The sequence below is a fragment of the Stegodyphus dumicola genome, chromosome 1 (assembly GCF_044657685.1).
Source record: "Stegodyphus dumicola isolate Sdum_Otavi_A_Nest chromosome 1, ASM4465768v1".
NCBI classification, from domain to species: Eukaryota; Metazoa; Arthropoda; class Arachnida; order Araneae; family Eresidae; genus Stegodyphus; species Stegodyphus dumicola.
Genome location: NC_140768.1, coordinates 249,641,792 through 249,657,584, shown reverse-complemented (window position 1 = coordinate 249,657,584; position 15,793 = coordinate 249,641,792). Strand labels below are relative to the sequence as shown.

The 15,793-nt window shown below is 30.8% G+C and overlaps 1 protein-coding gene across 2 annotated transcripts in view; it reads left to right on the top strand.

Moving 5' to 3' along the window:
• LOC118188933 (CUGBP Elav-like family member 4) overlaps positions 1 to 14,533 on the top strand; it is a 495,200-nt gene extending 480,667 nt beyond the window's left edge. Inside the window, exon 3 of one of the 2 annotated variants that reach the window (XM_085827258.1) lies at positions 13,227 to 14,533. In XM_085827258.1, coding sequence (XP_085683384.1) covers positions 13,227 to 13,289 — 63 coding nt within the window. In that variant the 3' untranslated portion in view covers positions 13,290 to 14,533. The remainder of the gene's footprint in view (positions 1 to 13,226) is intronic. The other variant, XM_085827251.1, reaches the window with a different exon arrangement.
• The last annotated feature ends 1,260 nt before the right edge of the window (positions 14,534 to 15,793 follow it).

Genomic DNA, 15,793 nt, shown 5'->3' with positions numbered 1-15,793 from the left:
TTTCGAGTACTTAATTCAAATTATTCTAAAGAAATATCATTAATAGAATTTAAATTAAGATAGGGTTTAGGGAATAAAAGATATAAAAGAAACCAGAAATTTAGAAGCGCTGTTACATTCAAAACAATGATAATATTTGAATAGATTTTTATTACAATAGAATTAACTAGTAGGAAAACGAGGGAACGTATGAACTATTAAAAACTTTTTTCAACTAAATAAATTTAAAAATCTAATCAATTGCATATTTTAGAATCTCTTCTGTTTAATTAATTCCAGTCTATTCTACATCCATAAATTTTCCAACAATAGATATTTGATGCGAATTTTTCAAATTAAACATTCTACATACTTACAATAGTTACTGTATTTACTCGCATATTTTCTCCCTTTTTTACGAATATTATTGCACGAAGTTGAGCGGGGAACATTACGGCAATAATTTATTTTTCCAAGGTCGCAGTTACAGTGAGCATATTACAAACGGAAAGTATTCATGAATAAACTACCGGTAGCATACAGTATCAGTATCTTCAAAGAAACCTACGTTCCATTTAAAATAGTTTTAGAGTTTATTTAATTTATTTAACCAGTTATTTTTAAGACATAATAACACGCCGAACAAATACTAATTCGGAAGTCAAACAACAAAAATCAGCGGTGATTGATTATAACGCTGATTTTTGTTGTTTGACTTCTGAATCAGTTATTTTTAGTTAAGAATTTGTACTTTTACATCTCTCTTCCCTTCTTCCTTCAAAATGCAAATTATCTCGCACGTATTTAACGCATTGAGATGGTTTAGACGAAAGCGTGGTTTGCCTATTTGAAGGCCACGTTGCTAGGTGTGTTACTCTAAGATCAGATTTACTGTTTTCTGCCCTGCATTATAATTGTCGACAGTATTTCACGCTAAATCTTTAAAAGCCAACTTCGGGTTTAAATTCTGCTTGACCTTTGGCTATTATTTATTTAGATTTAGTTTTGCATTGAATTTCTTTTTGCATTCTCGCCATAAATGCTAGCTGATTTGCAATCACCAGGTGTGGCTTCTACTCATCTTACAGACTTTTAGAGTAAAGAGGCTTTTATACTCTTCATTATTCATTCCAACGTGCAATTATCTCTATAATACTTTTAAAGACATACTGCTTACAGTCCTAAGTTGCTTAAAGTCTTGTTGAGGATTATCCACGAGTTACAATTGGTAAAAGGCTCATTCCTTACATAGTACAGGGTGTTTATTAATGACTGATGCGGTGTTAAAAATTAATGATAGATCGATGTGGTAACTCCCCCGTGGTAAAACCTATACTATAAGTCCTGAAAACTATCCAAGTTTTCTGATCCGCTACCTGTTGTTTGCTTGTCATGCTTACTGCGCAACCTAAGTGTCTGTTTCCAAAATGGCGTCGCAATAGGAAAAAGTTTTCTTTGTGCTCAGCTTTGAGGTGTCCAGATCTGTAATTATAGTTCAGGGTGATTTTTTTTTTTTGGGGGGGGGAGGGTTGTTAAAGACCGAGTTTATGTACTGCTAATGCCCATTTCAGTTTAGGACGTGTGGGATGGGATAAAGCATCATTGCAGACCATCACGACGGACATGCTATACCGAATATGGGAAGAACTTGATTACCGTGCGGATGTGTGTTGTGTTACGAAGGGTGCACATATTGAAGAATTATGATTAATGAATCAAAAATTTGTACAGTTGCCGTTGCTTATGCTGTGAGGTTTACAATAAAATAATACATCGATCTATTATCAATTTTTAAACGTGCACCATTCATTTATAAACACCCTGTATACAATAATATTAGGATATTAAATAATTACAATAAAATAATACATCGATCTATTATCAATTTTTAAACGTGCACCATTCATTTGTAAACACCCTGTATACAATTATATTAGGATATTAAGAAACCTTTATTTCTACTTCCCTGTGTTTTGAAGCCCGTCCTTTCTTATTATTGTTCCACTGCTACTCCTGAAATCATTCACTGCTGGTAGAGCTGTTATCTGTGTCTGAATTGTTAACTGTATTTTAAAGTTTGAATGTCTTCGCCATTGTTACTGCTGTCATTGTTTTCATCACCGTTCAATCTGTCTTCCAACGTGCAATCATCTTCAGAACTATCAAAGGCATTAGATATCTTTTTTTTTCTTGAACTCTTTCTGATATTTGCTTCAATTAAAGCTCGTGCACCCGCAAAATCCACGAGCAAATCAACTTATTAGTTGATTATAGATGAAAAATATCACTGTTTGGAACAAATATTTTTAAAATTTAGAGAAACATTCTAAAATTCGGAAGTTCCGTTAAAGTGAAAATAGGTATATTAAAAAAAAATCCACAACATTATGCTAGATAAGGCGAAAAATATCTGAGAACATACAATGTCTAACCTAGGTAAGATTTTTTATGTAAAATACTTGTCTGAAATCTCCATACTTCATATCGCAACTCAAAATTGAACAGAATGTTCATTGATAGGATATATTTAAGGGTATGTATCTACCGTGTATTTAAAGGTAACCTATCATTCCGTATATAATGCGTGACTTTACGCTTATTATCGGGTCACTATATTTTAGATTAATTATTTAACTGAGCTTATGAAGCGAAATATGCCGAATGTGCTGCTTTGCTACTTCCATTTATCTTTAAAAAAAAATAACTGTTTTAATGGAATTTCACTAAAAGTAGCAGTAACTTGCAGTAAGACTAAAAACAAGGTAAAATTACTAGCTGCTTACATAGAAGCTTTATGTAGACAGTTTATACTGTCCCCTTCGGCTTTTAGTTCAGTAAGAAATGTTCAGCTAGGCTAATATAAAAATTTGAAAGTTTTTTTCGTTTTATTTATTTATTATTTTAGTTTGTATTTATTATTTTGAATATTTTTGTTTTCGTTTAGAGATAGTATGCCTATTTAATTTTTATTAGTCTTCAGTTTATATTGTGTATTGTTTTAACTGGCATATTTTCAGGAATTAGAGCTTCGGTATTAAAATAAAAATAAACGAACGCTAACGACATGGAAACTCTACTGGCTACGTGGGAATGGCACGAAAAAGCACTTTCGCGGGGTAATATTTCCAGACACACGTGCAGGCAGAAAAAATTAGCTCCTGTCAAAAGTAACTTGCAGCCATTATGGAGGTCATCTCCAGATCCATACAGATGCCACGATGTAAGACCATTATTCATTCAAACATCGTATTTCAGACTTGTCAAAACATCGACCTATGAACGTAAGAGGGGATAGGCAGAGTTTGGGGAAAGGGAAATATGGCCTCTCGCCACCGGAAAATTCATCCGGCGGAGAAGGGGATAAAAGAAAAAAATATGCGTCCGGATATGAATTGACAAAATTTCATTTTATTTTGCTTTGCGTCGATGAAATATACGCAAGGAAAAACATGGCACACCCTTTCCCAAAGTTTTTTGTTCTGTTGCGGTGTTCTTCAAGATGTCATATTTTTTGGCACCGTTCTAAAATAGTTAGGTTAAAAGTTTTGTGGCATTAAGAATTTAGTTTGGATACTTATCTCAGTATTCAATTTTTAAGATCTTATGCCAGAAAACGAAGGGTATGATAGTGTATGAAAAGAAAGTAAGCATTATAACAGACATTTATGCCGCCCATAGGTGAAATATTCATTGAAACTAGTAGGCATATACCATATATTTACTTATGTATCATACATTTGGTGATGTACGAGATATAACTTAATATGATATTGTTATTTTTTAATTACGAAACTTTCTTCAAGAAACAAAATATATCTAAAAAATCTTATAAAAAAGCTAAGTTTTTTTTAATAAGAATGAAAGGAAATAAATAATTGATAACAAGCGAATATTTATTTCAATATTAGAAGATAAAATTTACCTGAAGACTCTTGAATAGAAATTCACTGAAAAAGAAAATCAAGTTTGCATAACCGTAATGATTTTAACCATTTCAATATGCTTTGAATTTATCTAGAACCGCTTATGATTTGTTCAGATCTTGTTTGCTCAAGTCCTCTTACGGTGTGCACTAAATATTCGAAAATAAAATTATGATTATAATATTTTGGCTGAAATTATGTTGAATATGTAGCTATAAAGTGAAATACGTAATTATATATTTAAAATATGTTCCCTTTCAACTAAAAAAAGTCTTAAAATAGTTTTACCAAAAATATATTTTTCTTAATGCTTCTTCACTTAACTTATTAGTTAATTATTATATATTATATTCAGTATATTAAGTATATAAGTATATACTTAATTTTTATATATTATATTAAGTACCATCCATCGTTTTCAAGTTATTGTCTTTTTTATTTTTCCAGTTATTGCTATATTTAGTTCCATGCTATTAACATATTATTTTACTTTTCCAAATTATTAGCTTTATTAACTAATTAATTTAAAATAAATGTTTCTGTGAATAAGAGATAACATACATAAAATTAAGTTGCATTCCGGTGTTGAATTTTTTAATCATTTTACATAGTAAAAACTGAACATATGCATATCTGATCTCATAAAACTAACCAATAGCATTGTTACGTTCATAATGTCTTTTCTTTCAAAATCTAAGTTTTTGAAACTTTCATAATTTTTTCCGTCAATGGACTATTCTGTCATTACATTTCCTTTTCGTTTCTTATAAAACCAACGTTTATGTACGTGAGATATTATTCCTATCTCTACAGAAAAATGAAATTAAGACAACTTTACATATACTGTAGGATATAAAGAATGTAAATAAGGCTGTATTTTATTGCTGTAAATTGCAAATCTCTCTTTATTCTGAAACATTAAACTCACTTTTCTATTTTCGTGAAATTAAACAAGAAAATGTATATAAAGTCCTTTTTACAGTCCGAAACATAAGCACTTTAAATGAGTAATAAAGGTGCGACTGTTCGCACATTTTTAGACGACTTAGCTTTGCTACAAAACATCGTCTGCTTGGAAAATTTTTTTAACTGCAACTTTATTTTTCAAATAAAGCAGTTAATTTCAATTATTATTTACTGTCTGACAATTTAGTTTTCATGCAAAACGGCGATTTTAAACAAGCAATGGACAGAAGGTGACGTTTGTGCTCTTTCCGAAGAAAATCAGTTGTATTTATTTATTTAAAAATATGATGTGGACGCCACATGACTTCCTTGTATGGCCTACTAAAATTCAGACATTTTTTTCTACATTTCACTTAAACTTACTTCGTCGAATTTAATTAGAGATATATTTCTCAGTCAATTAGTTTAGTTTTCACTTCACGACAAGGCAAAAATGCATAAAATCCTCAAAATATCTTTATTAAAAAATGAAAAATATAGAAAAATATAAAACACCAAATACAACTGAAACAATTAAAAAACAATTTGTACAAGTAAATTTAGAGTTTATACTCGAAAACCAGTCATTCGGCCAGCGGGCAAGAAGGCTGTTAGTTCAGTGCACAAAATTGAAACTTTACTTTTGGTCTCATGCGGCAAAAAGACACTGAAGGTGCAGAAACATATATAATTCTCTATTCTGCTAAGTTTCAAATGTAAACAAATACGGCTGCTAAAAAATAGACTTAGCCGCACTTAAACGTCACTTAAATTGTTGATAATTCTTTAATTCTACAACTATTGCATGCAGATTAACTAAAGGCATAAACACCTTGACTGGAAGTTAAGAACAACATAATTCAATAATTTTTACACCAAAAATGCACAATTTACTAAAAAATAAAAAAATAAGCGAGTAACAGAGTGTATATATATATATATATATATAATTTAGGAAAGGAGAATCAACTAAAAAAGACCTTTGTGGTCAAGAATTTTGCTCATTGAGCTGCAAAAATAAGGTAAAAAGAATATTCTTCATACATTTGCTTTAAAGCAGTTTCGGGGAATAATTTTAACACAAGTTAGAATAAAGTGCAATTAAAAGTGTAAATACAAGATATATGAAATTATCACTAGAATACGTACAAAAAAAGCGAATTTAAAACTCAAATCAAACTGTAAGTAATATGTTGATTAAAGCTATCTTAAAACATTTGAATAGAAGTACAAAGTTATATAAGACATAAGCAAAAATACAAAAAATACAAAAAAGCCGTAAATGGTAAAGTAGCCTAATTCGAATCTCATTATGGACTCTTCAGGGAAAATGCAGAATGGTTTTCGAATCCAGCTAATTCCACATCGCGTTTAGTCAAAAGAGAAGAAACCTTTTTATTACTTAACTGATAAAATAACCTAGATGAAAACTTTAGTCTCAATTTCTCTGTTTCATTTCCTGACTTGTCCGCTTCTTAAATGTAAATGATAAACAAATTAATAGTGTAAGTAAGGAAAAAAAGAAAAGAAAAGAAAAGAAAATTAAAGAGAGCGCAGAAAACTGTTAAGGCCAACTTCACGTATTATCATAAACATATTTTATATCCATTTTGCAAATACGAAATACCTTCTCTTTACCCACAGTGCTATCAATCAGTAGAGTTGCATCAAGACAAAGCAAGCAGCCGCACATCAAAATTCACTGTTAATTTCTGGGAACAAAACGAAACAAGAAACGTGTACCAAGGCCATACTTTTCAATCATATCTGTACTAAATCTCCTGATGTGTAATCCACGGATTTTTGCTCTCATAGACTTCCAAAAAAGCGGATTGTCCAGACGTCGACCTACAACCCTCCTTGGACTTTGGGAAGCTGTTGAAGAGGAATGGGATAAAATACCTTTTCTGCTATTTAAAAAAAAAAAAAAAAAACTTTGTTGTCTTGGAATATAAGTTCAAGAAAGATAGGAAAGAATAAGGGTTATGAAATAGAACATTTAAAATACAAAAATTAGGTAAAATAAGGTAAAATACAAAAAATTAGGTAAAATTAGGTAAAATATTTCTTTAAATGCAATGAAATTTGTCTAAAAAATGTGCCATCAGCCTCTGTATTCAAGATTCTGATCCGCGGTATTTACATAAAATCAGTAATTGATATTTTTTATGATCATAAGCATGTTATGATACGTAATATCATATATGATCAAAATATACTTAACCCTTTCCGGAAAATACGTTATGCTAAATCAATGGCCAGTGAAAACATTTTCTAATTGTACTAGAAGTGTTTATCTTCAGGTGAAAAACCATTAACATGACTCCACCCAAAAAACCACCTACGTTGCCAAAATGAAGCAGTTAGCAACAGCTGAATGACAACAGTTATTGGTGGTTATAATCTACTCTTTTGCAGCAATCATCTCATAAGTTCAGCAAAGGGCTTTTTAGTTGATTAAAACTACAGCTAGTGAGTGTAAATGCGGGGGAGGTACTGAAATGCTGAAGTCTAAATAATCCTTTCTTTTGTCAGTTGCCAGTGTTTGTAGCTGATGCCATTTATTATTCACGGAAAACTATACAGCTTGTTTAGTTGGAAATAGTTAAGCAACAATACGTGACAGGAGGTCGGTTTCAAATCTGAGGATATGATAGCATTCAGCATTAGTTACGAAAATATAAAAAATTTGCACTCTAAATTATTCATACCGTTTACTGCTGTGATATTATAAGTATGTAATGGAGTTATGGTTTAGCAGATGACAGCCATCCATTATGTTACCAAAACATTTTCCAAGCTATTAATGCTACTGTGATAGTAAGCATAAGATAATTTTTTTTTAAGGTTTTAACAGTTAACTTCGCAGAAACTGTACACTTTATTTTTTTCTTAACCCTTTGACGCGCGCGATATTATTTTTACAATGTTTTTAACTAAAAACTCTAGAAATTGAATATTATGATCCTAGAGACAAATAATATATGAATTTAAAAACATCTAATCTTGCCCATTGTTCTGTGGGTGGTGGTCGCACTCTGAAACCACCGCGCGTCTAGGACTCTGAAACTTACCGAGGTAAGTAGGAAAAAAAAAAAACTTACCTTTCTCCGTGTGCGTTTCCAATAAATGACGAAATTTTAGAATTTAAAACAAAATTCATGTAGGAATTGCATAATATATAATATATATATTTTTTGCATTATTTTACAAAGTAAATCGTCAGAAAAAAATAAACATTTATGTAATTTTTCTATAGCAGTGAAAGTACCTATATAATAAGGACGTTTGGCTACATGGATTAAAAAACTCAGTAAAATAAGGATTAAAAAATACTCAGTTTGTTTTTTAAATTTCAAAGAACAAATATTTTTTGTGACACTGTTCAAAGCATGTTTTGTCTTTTTGGTACATGCATGCCCACATTGCACGTTTCGCCACATGTATCTTCTTCTATGAGGTTTCTTCCTTGTGCTACAAAATGTACACTGATTGGATCTAAATTTCACTGGTGTATGCCCAGCGTTATTTAGTTTCTTTTCATCTGGCACATGCAATTTGTGGTTTTTTATGTTAATGAGGAGAGGCTTGGTCTTTTTGGCTTTGATACGGATCATTCGTTTCCCATTCATATTTATTTTATTCGTATTTCGTCCCAAAATATTCAGAAAATATTTTTAATTTAAATAAAACTTTATGCGATTTCTATTTTTAATTACAGCAAAGTATATTTACATTAGATTTAAACCACATTAAATAATTTATAAAATCGCAATACTAGCTTGGGGAGCAAGTGTGTTGAGGTCAAAGAAAAGTCTCTGGAAAAGAAAGGCCTTTTTACTGGGCAGGTGCATGTATTGTTTAGTAATAAAATAACTCTGTGATTTCAAAACCCCTTATCTATATCCGGGTAAAAATAAGCATTCCTATTTGAGAAGCAAGCAAACGCCATTGTGAAGAGCAGTGGTTTCAAGGCGCGACCACCGAGCCTCTAATGGTGCAGTGGTCGCGGCCTGAAACCACAAAGCAAATGTCATACATATATAGGTTTTTTTTTTAAGTATGCAGTTTAATTATTGCTATTTTTTACTTTATGATAAAAGTCATGATGTGCGATGAATAACTTTTGAAATTTAAAATTGTTTATATTAATAAAAGGAAGTTATTTTTTCTCTTTGAAAACGAATTTTAAAAGGCATCCGATTTGAAGTACTAAGACCTAAAATATGTATAATTCTGCAGTCATTTTATGTTATTTAGAGGTAAAAGATCAGTAATCAATTGATTTTCACTCAAAAATTTCGGAAGGAAGAGGAGAAAAAAAATTCGAAAATTGGTGGTTTCAAGGCCCGACCACCTCGCGTCAATTTAGGTATCGACACGATTTTTAAACGATGAAATTGCTTGAAATACGAAGGCATGATTAGTCTAAGCCGAGTACGGATACTGAATGTAATACAAAAGTTTAATATGTCAGTGTGTCCCGACGCCTTGCAGTTTTGAAGAAACAGCTGTGTGTCATATATTCAACAGATATTTTTGCTTTCTTAATTTTGTTACATTAAGTTATGACCCAGAATAATTTCAGGCAAATCCACATGATTTTTACTATTGCTAAATGCCTAACCTTATCACTTAACCCCATAACAAAGTCCTTGTTTACTAATATACCGACAGTTTCCGAGTGTATGTTTGAGATTAGCCCTGTAATGTATAAATGATTATTCTTGAGAAATAATTGTCTTTCCTCTCAAAGTTAAAACAGAAAATTATACTCCCTGCAAGATGGAGACAAATCTTGAGTACATACGATGACAAAAATGTATCGGGGCATAGAAAACGTTTAAATATTCAGTGGGAAAAGTCAGTTATTACCCCCAAACAGAAAACAAAATGTATTGCTTTATATACCTAAATACAATTCTAAATCTGTTATGATAAAAAATGAAATAAAATTTTAAAAAATAAATTAGATGTTTAAAACACTTTCATTTAAATATTAAATTTCAGTGAAATGTTGGCATTGTGGTAACAAATGCGATAAAGAACTATGGCAGAATTTTCATGTAAAATATCTGGAAGAAAGATTTTAAGCTTGCGAATGATGAGGGATGAAAAATTCTGAAAATCTATCGAGAATGTTTGATTAATTCACTTTTGTTCGTATACACGAAATACATAATTTGATACATATTTAATATCGTTTTTAATTAATATTAATATTTTTCGATTTCTTTAGCTTAGTGATATGGCATATAAGAAAAGTATTTGTTTAAATTTAATATTTTGTTCCTTCAAAAAAAGTTTGAAAACTTGCTATGATATAATATTTTTTTACTTACTCTAATTTGCTCTTTGCAAGGACTGGACCTCTAGACATACACAGTCTGTAAACAACTCAAACACTTCATTTATTTATCTGCAAAACACTTTACATATTTATGGAAGTCTTATAGAGTCATTAGGTATTTTTTAAAGCAGGAGGCAGGAAAACTGAGCAACGCCTTCGCCATGACTCGAGCTACGGACCTCTCGAATACGCGCCGAGCGTGCTGACCTCTACACCACGAAGGCATGCAAACAAAGCGGGAGAAATACCTTATAATCTTTAGCACAAAGGCGTATTACATGTGTTCTAAATGCATCTACTGCATACGTCTCTATCGTTATATTCACGAATGTGCAATGCTTGTCGTTACATAGATTTTTCCAAACTCAGAAAATTTAGTTCATCATAAAAGGGCTGCACTTTGTTTTGTAATTTTAGAAAATTACTGATAAAAATACAAGTACGTTTTGCACGTATTAGATAACGGAGCATTTTGACGTAATGGCACTACAGTGAGCCGAGAAATGTAGGAAAAGAAACAATATAAAACATACATTTGGGGCCGAGAAATGGTGGAAAGGAAACAATATGAAACATACATTTGGGGAAAATACATTAGAGCTTTATCCTTTCCTAAATTCTTAAGTGTTATACACAAAAAGTGTTTAGTTCACCACTGCCGAGCAGTAATGTCGCTGAACACTGGTACTTCTAATCTGGATTCGCTTGCAGGCCAACGGGATAGCTGCATGAACGTTTTCGTAGTTTTCCCCATATGTAACGTGTATACGAGCCAGTTTTCCTTACAAAATTCTTCATTAAATAAACCAAACCCAAAAGTGTTTTTATGGGAAAAAGTACTTCGTTTTGTATTTTCTTCATAGAAGAAAATGCATTATATAAAGAAAATACATTATTTCTTTGTAGTTCATGTTGTGTAAATAATATATTTGAAAGAGAAATATGCTGATATAAAAGTAAATTTAGACTAAAAAGGAACCTGAAAATAATATCGAAGGCGATCAAATTAGGTCCCTCTTTCAGAAACAAATTTGCTGAGACAAAACGAATTAAATATGATCATTCTTGAAATTGAAAGTGTTTATTCAAAATGTATGCCAATCTAAGGTTGCTTTTATTGCTTAGTTTTAAGCAAACAATAAGCGTTATCAAATTACATGTGTATAGTATCAGTACTAGCTACCCGTTTGCAACGGATAAGAATGTAATTGTTTCATTAAAAACATGTGCAAATTTAAAAAATAAGTAAGATAGCCAGTAATTGTCATCAGAGAAATGCATAAAGATTTTCTAAAGATGTACATTATCATAAGGCTAAATTGTGCCTAAATTTATATTTCAAATCAGATTTCCAATTTTTCCGTTGCATATATATTTGTTTCAGTAAAAAATTTAATATAGCTGGTGTCGTTTGATAAACCTTCGCAATCAACTTTTTCCCCCTTTTCCTTGTCTGTAAAATACAGAGTTAGATCTTAGAAACTGCAAAGTTTATCTTTCTATTTTTGACTTATAACATATTTGCTGTCTTCTGTTTCCCCATTTCTTCCAATATATTTTCTTCTAAGATTTGTTATAAAATCTTGAAGGTACTTTTAACTAATCAAACCTCTTTTTAAGCAAATTAAGCTATCAAGTGGCTGTTATGAGTCTTTTTATTGAAATATTTTTTAACAAGTAGGACCTTGCTATATCTGATAACCTCTAGAATTTGAACAAAAAATGATTCAGGATATAATTTATTTGATCCCTGAGCCCGATACCTGATACTTGATGGAATGCAATAATTAAAATTTGAAATTATGATTCGATAAAACATAAACTACACTTATTGTGTTCTTGATTTTTTTATTAAGTTATACTTTTATAAAAGAGTAAAACATGAAAAAACACTCTAATATTATGTATTATACTTGTGTGATCAAAAGGTCTTGCAATAATAGGATAGCACGATGAAAATCCCTCGTCATTTTTATGAAAAAAGGCTATTCGTGAACGAGAAAACTATAAAAGTTCATTATTAATCTTGTGAGCCTATTAGCCAATACTCAGTTACGGCCTAACTACCCTGCGAAATAGATATAGTTGCCTGCGATCTGTGTGTCTTGTGTTCCGTAATGTTTATTACTTGCAATCTGCACCCTTTAACATTATCAAAGAATAAAAAATATAAAAGTATTATTGTTGGAGAAAGAAAGAATAAGTATTGAGATTGAGCAAATCTACAAATTCATCTGATGGGAAGAGTGATTCCTGATTTTTCCTCACATGAAATCTTTCGTATTAATTTGTTTATTTGAATTTGTGAATTAGACTCCCTTAACAGAAGAGAGAATTTGTGAAGGTCTTTTTAAGGGAACCATTAGTATTTATATTACATATGACGAAATTCATGTATAAACACTGACGGGGCCAGCCTGATTGTCAGGATCAAAACTGGAAACCGTAGTCACCAGGAAATCCATAGTGTTTTACAACTTTAATGTAAATAGGAAATTTGAGGCGTAATAGTTATTAAAATATTTAGCTAAATAATTTTGCAACAGTTTATTTTGACTGGGAGAGAGTTTTTTTAACTATTTTATTTATTTATTTATTTATTTTGAAACCTTTGCGCTTTTAAAGTTTATAATTTTCTACTAATATTCTTGATGTACCAAGAATGTTTGGACCATTTTATATAGTTTCTAGAGTATACGATAAAATGAACCATTAATAGAAATTTCTTCAATTTTTTGACTTCTTAGTGCTCTTTTTATAAATTATTGATAGCTAATTCTCAGGAAAAAAAGTCAGTGAGTAGTGCAAACAACATTCGTTTAGACAAAATGTGCGAGTTTTCTATTCGATAAGAACATATATTTTCAAAGTAGATTTGAATTTGGGTTAAAAAATTAACTTAATATATCAATATTCAGAATGACAGGTTTAGTTTGTGAAAACTGTAAAACGATATCAGTTACGAAAGTGGCGTTCTTTTGCTAACATTGTTTACAGATTAAAATAACTTCCAATTTTTCTCCTTTCAGGAGATGGTCATGTTAAAGTCAAGAAATACAGAAAGGCAAACAACAAGGAATATCCTGTTATAAATTTGAAACAAAATTTTTTAACAGAAGGGTGAAAATATTATAAGAAACAACCTACTAAAAATAAAGTTGTAAATATGTGTAAGCAATTATTTGCTATGATTTTTGTGTATCTTTTTTTTTTTTTTTTTTGGTTGTGTTTTATTTATTCTTGTTTTTATTGCTGTATATTAGATTTATTTTTTCTGTATTACTTTTTATTTGATTTTTATTCATTCTGTATTATTCTATATTTCGTTTTATTTGCATTTTATTTGTTTTTATTATGTTTTCTGAATTTTATGTATATTTTGTTTGTATTTTTAGTTCGTGTGGACTTATTTATAATTTTATGTATTTTGTATTTTTGTCATGCCTCAATATCTTAATGTTCTGTACATAATCTTAAAATATGATAAATACCTTGAGTAGGGCATGAGATATTGCTTATTGAAATCTTCTAGTTCTTGGTGAGATACGACAATGTTTACCTAAATTTGCTGGCATTTTGAAGTATTTCAAAAACGTAATATATTGATTTAAGAATGATCTGAATTATTTTAACAAAAAATCCGCATAACTCCTTTCCGTCCCGCAATATTCTGTGAATTCAGAACTCAAATACCTGATGACAGCGCTTTCAGTTTTAGTCGATAAAATAAATTTACCGCCTTTCAGTTTTTTTAAGATTGATTCTCCGACGCTTAGTCATTGAATCTGTGATATTTTCTTATGTTTTTAGGAGAATAAGAGAGGCAATTGGATACAGCTGAAGCTATATTTAGCATTTTTCATATCTTGTGTTAAAAGATTTATCGGCTTAAATTTATATATATAAAAAAAGGATAAGGTCATTTACTTTACATTCAGCTTGCTTAAAAAGTGTAAAACCTTCTGTCCAATGATGAAACCATATTTTTACTATTGTTTTATAATCCTTTTGCTACAAGTATTTTAGCTTCTGCGGAACTCATGGTAACAGAGCCAGATATTTCATAAAATACTTACACACAAAAGCGCATTATACTATGTTTTAAGATGCAAAAAATGGAAATTTTGCAATTAAAAAAGTCTTTTCTAATTTAAATAACGGAATGAATAAATATTAAATGAAATCCGGTGGCCAGAATCTAAGATGTAATTACGCCTCGTTTAATAATATAACATATTTATTTCATTAAAAACTTGTTCTCATATAATATCATTTCCGTTGCTTTGGAAGTTTGTTGCTAACAGAAAACTAATTCTGTCAACCTTTTATTTAGCTGTTAAGTTTTAGTTTATGAATATAAAAACTACTTTTATTCAAGTTTGGTATTTATTTACATTTTCTATACTTTATGTCGTTTAATTTATCAAATCACATTAAAAATAATATTGATCGAAATAAATGCATACATAATTTTCGAGTTTTAGATAGGGGAATTATTCTTCTATCAATGACGAAATGGATGCTTGGTGTGTGTGTGTGTGTGTGTGTGTGTATTTAATTATGGCAAAGCACACTAGGGCTATCTGCCTATGGGTAGGGATGCCTTTCGTGGAGGACTTTCTAAGGGAAACTGGCTCGTATACACGTTACACATGGGGAAAACCACGAAAACGCCCATGCAGCCAGCCCGTTCGCGGGATTCGAACCTCGGACCGAACTACCAGTGTTCAGCGTCTTTACCGCTCGGCCGCTGGTGGGCAAATGGATGCTTGGAGAAAAAGAGTTATTCTTGCCATAAATGCACTATTCTAACTTTTTACAACAGTATTCTTGTCTTCCAAGAAAACGTTGTTAATAACTGGTTTTTAAAGTGGTTATTCTGTTTTGGAGCTTGTTTTTGTTTTATGCGATTATGGCAATAAAACAAACAGCATAGCCTCTGAGCTTCTAAGGGTTGGAATGCCTTCGTGGAGGACTTGTTAAGAGAAACTCGTTATACGTGCTACACCATGGGGAAGACCACGAAAACGCCCATGCAGCTAGTCTGTTCGCGGAATCGCTTTTAGAAGGAAATTCTTTGGCACGTATTGCCTTAAAACGAAACAAAAAAAAATGTTTTAATTTCTATTTTAAACAATAATAATTGAGCTTGCAATTTTAGTAATATTTTGATAATTATCTAAAGCTAGTTTGACTACTGTATCATGTCCAAAATATATTCATCTAACTCCAATATTGCACAAGATAACAGTAAAATAATAATAAAAATAATAATAATAAAAAAAAATCTGAAAGGCTTCAGATTTTAAATTACGTCCAAAGGAGCGATTTTTAACGTTTTGTGTGTTACCTTTATTTATTGAATATCATGTTCTTTGCACTTAAACCATAAAATTCAGTTCAATAGCAATGTCGCAAAATAATTTTAAAGTGAGCATATCTTTAGCATTTACGATACACAGTTCCGCGCGCTGGAGATAAAAAGGTTGTTCCCCCCCCCATAGAGTGTTGCCAATGCTCGTTTTGAAACTTTTGAGGTTGTTAATAAAAAATTCGTTAAAGTTTTACAAAATATGAAATTGATAATAAAACAAAT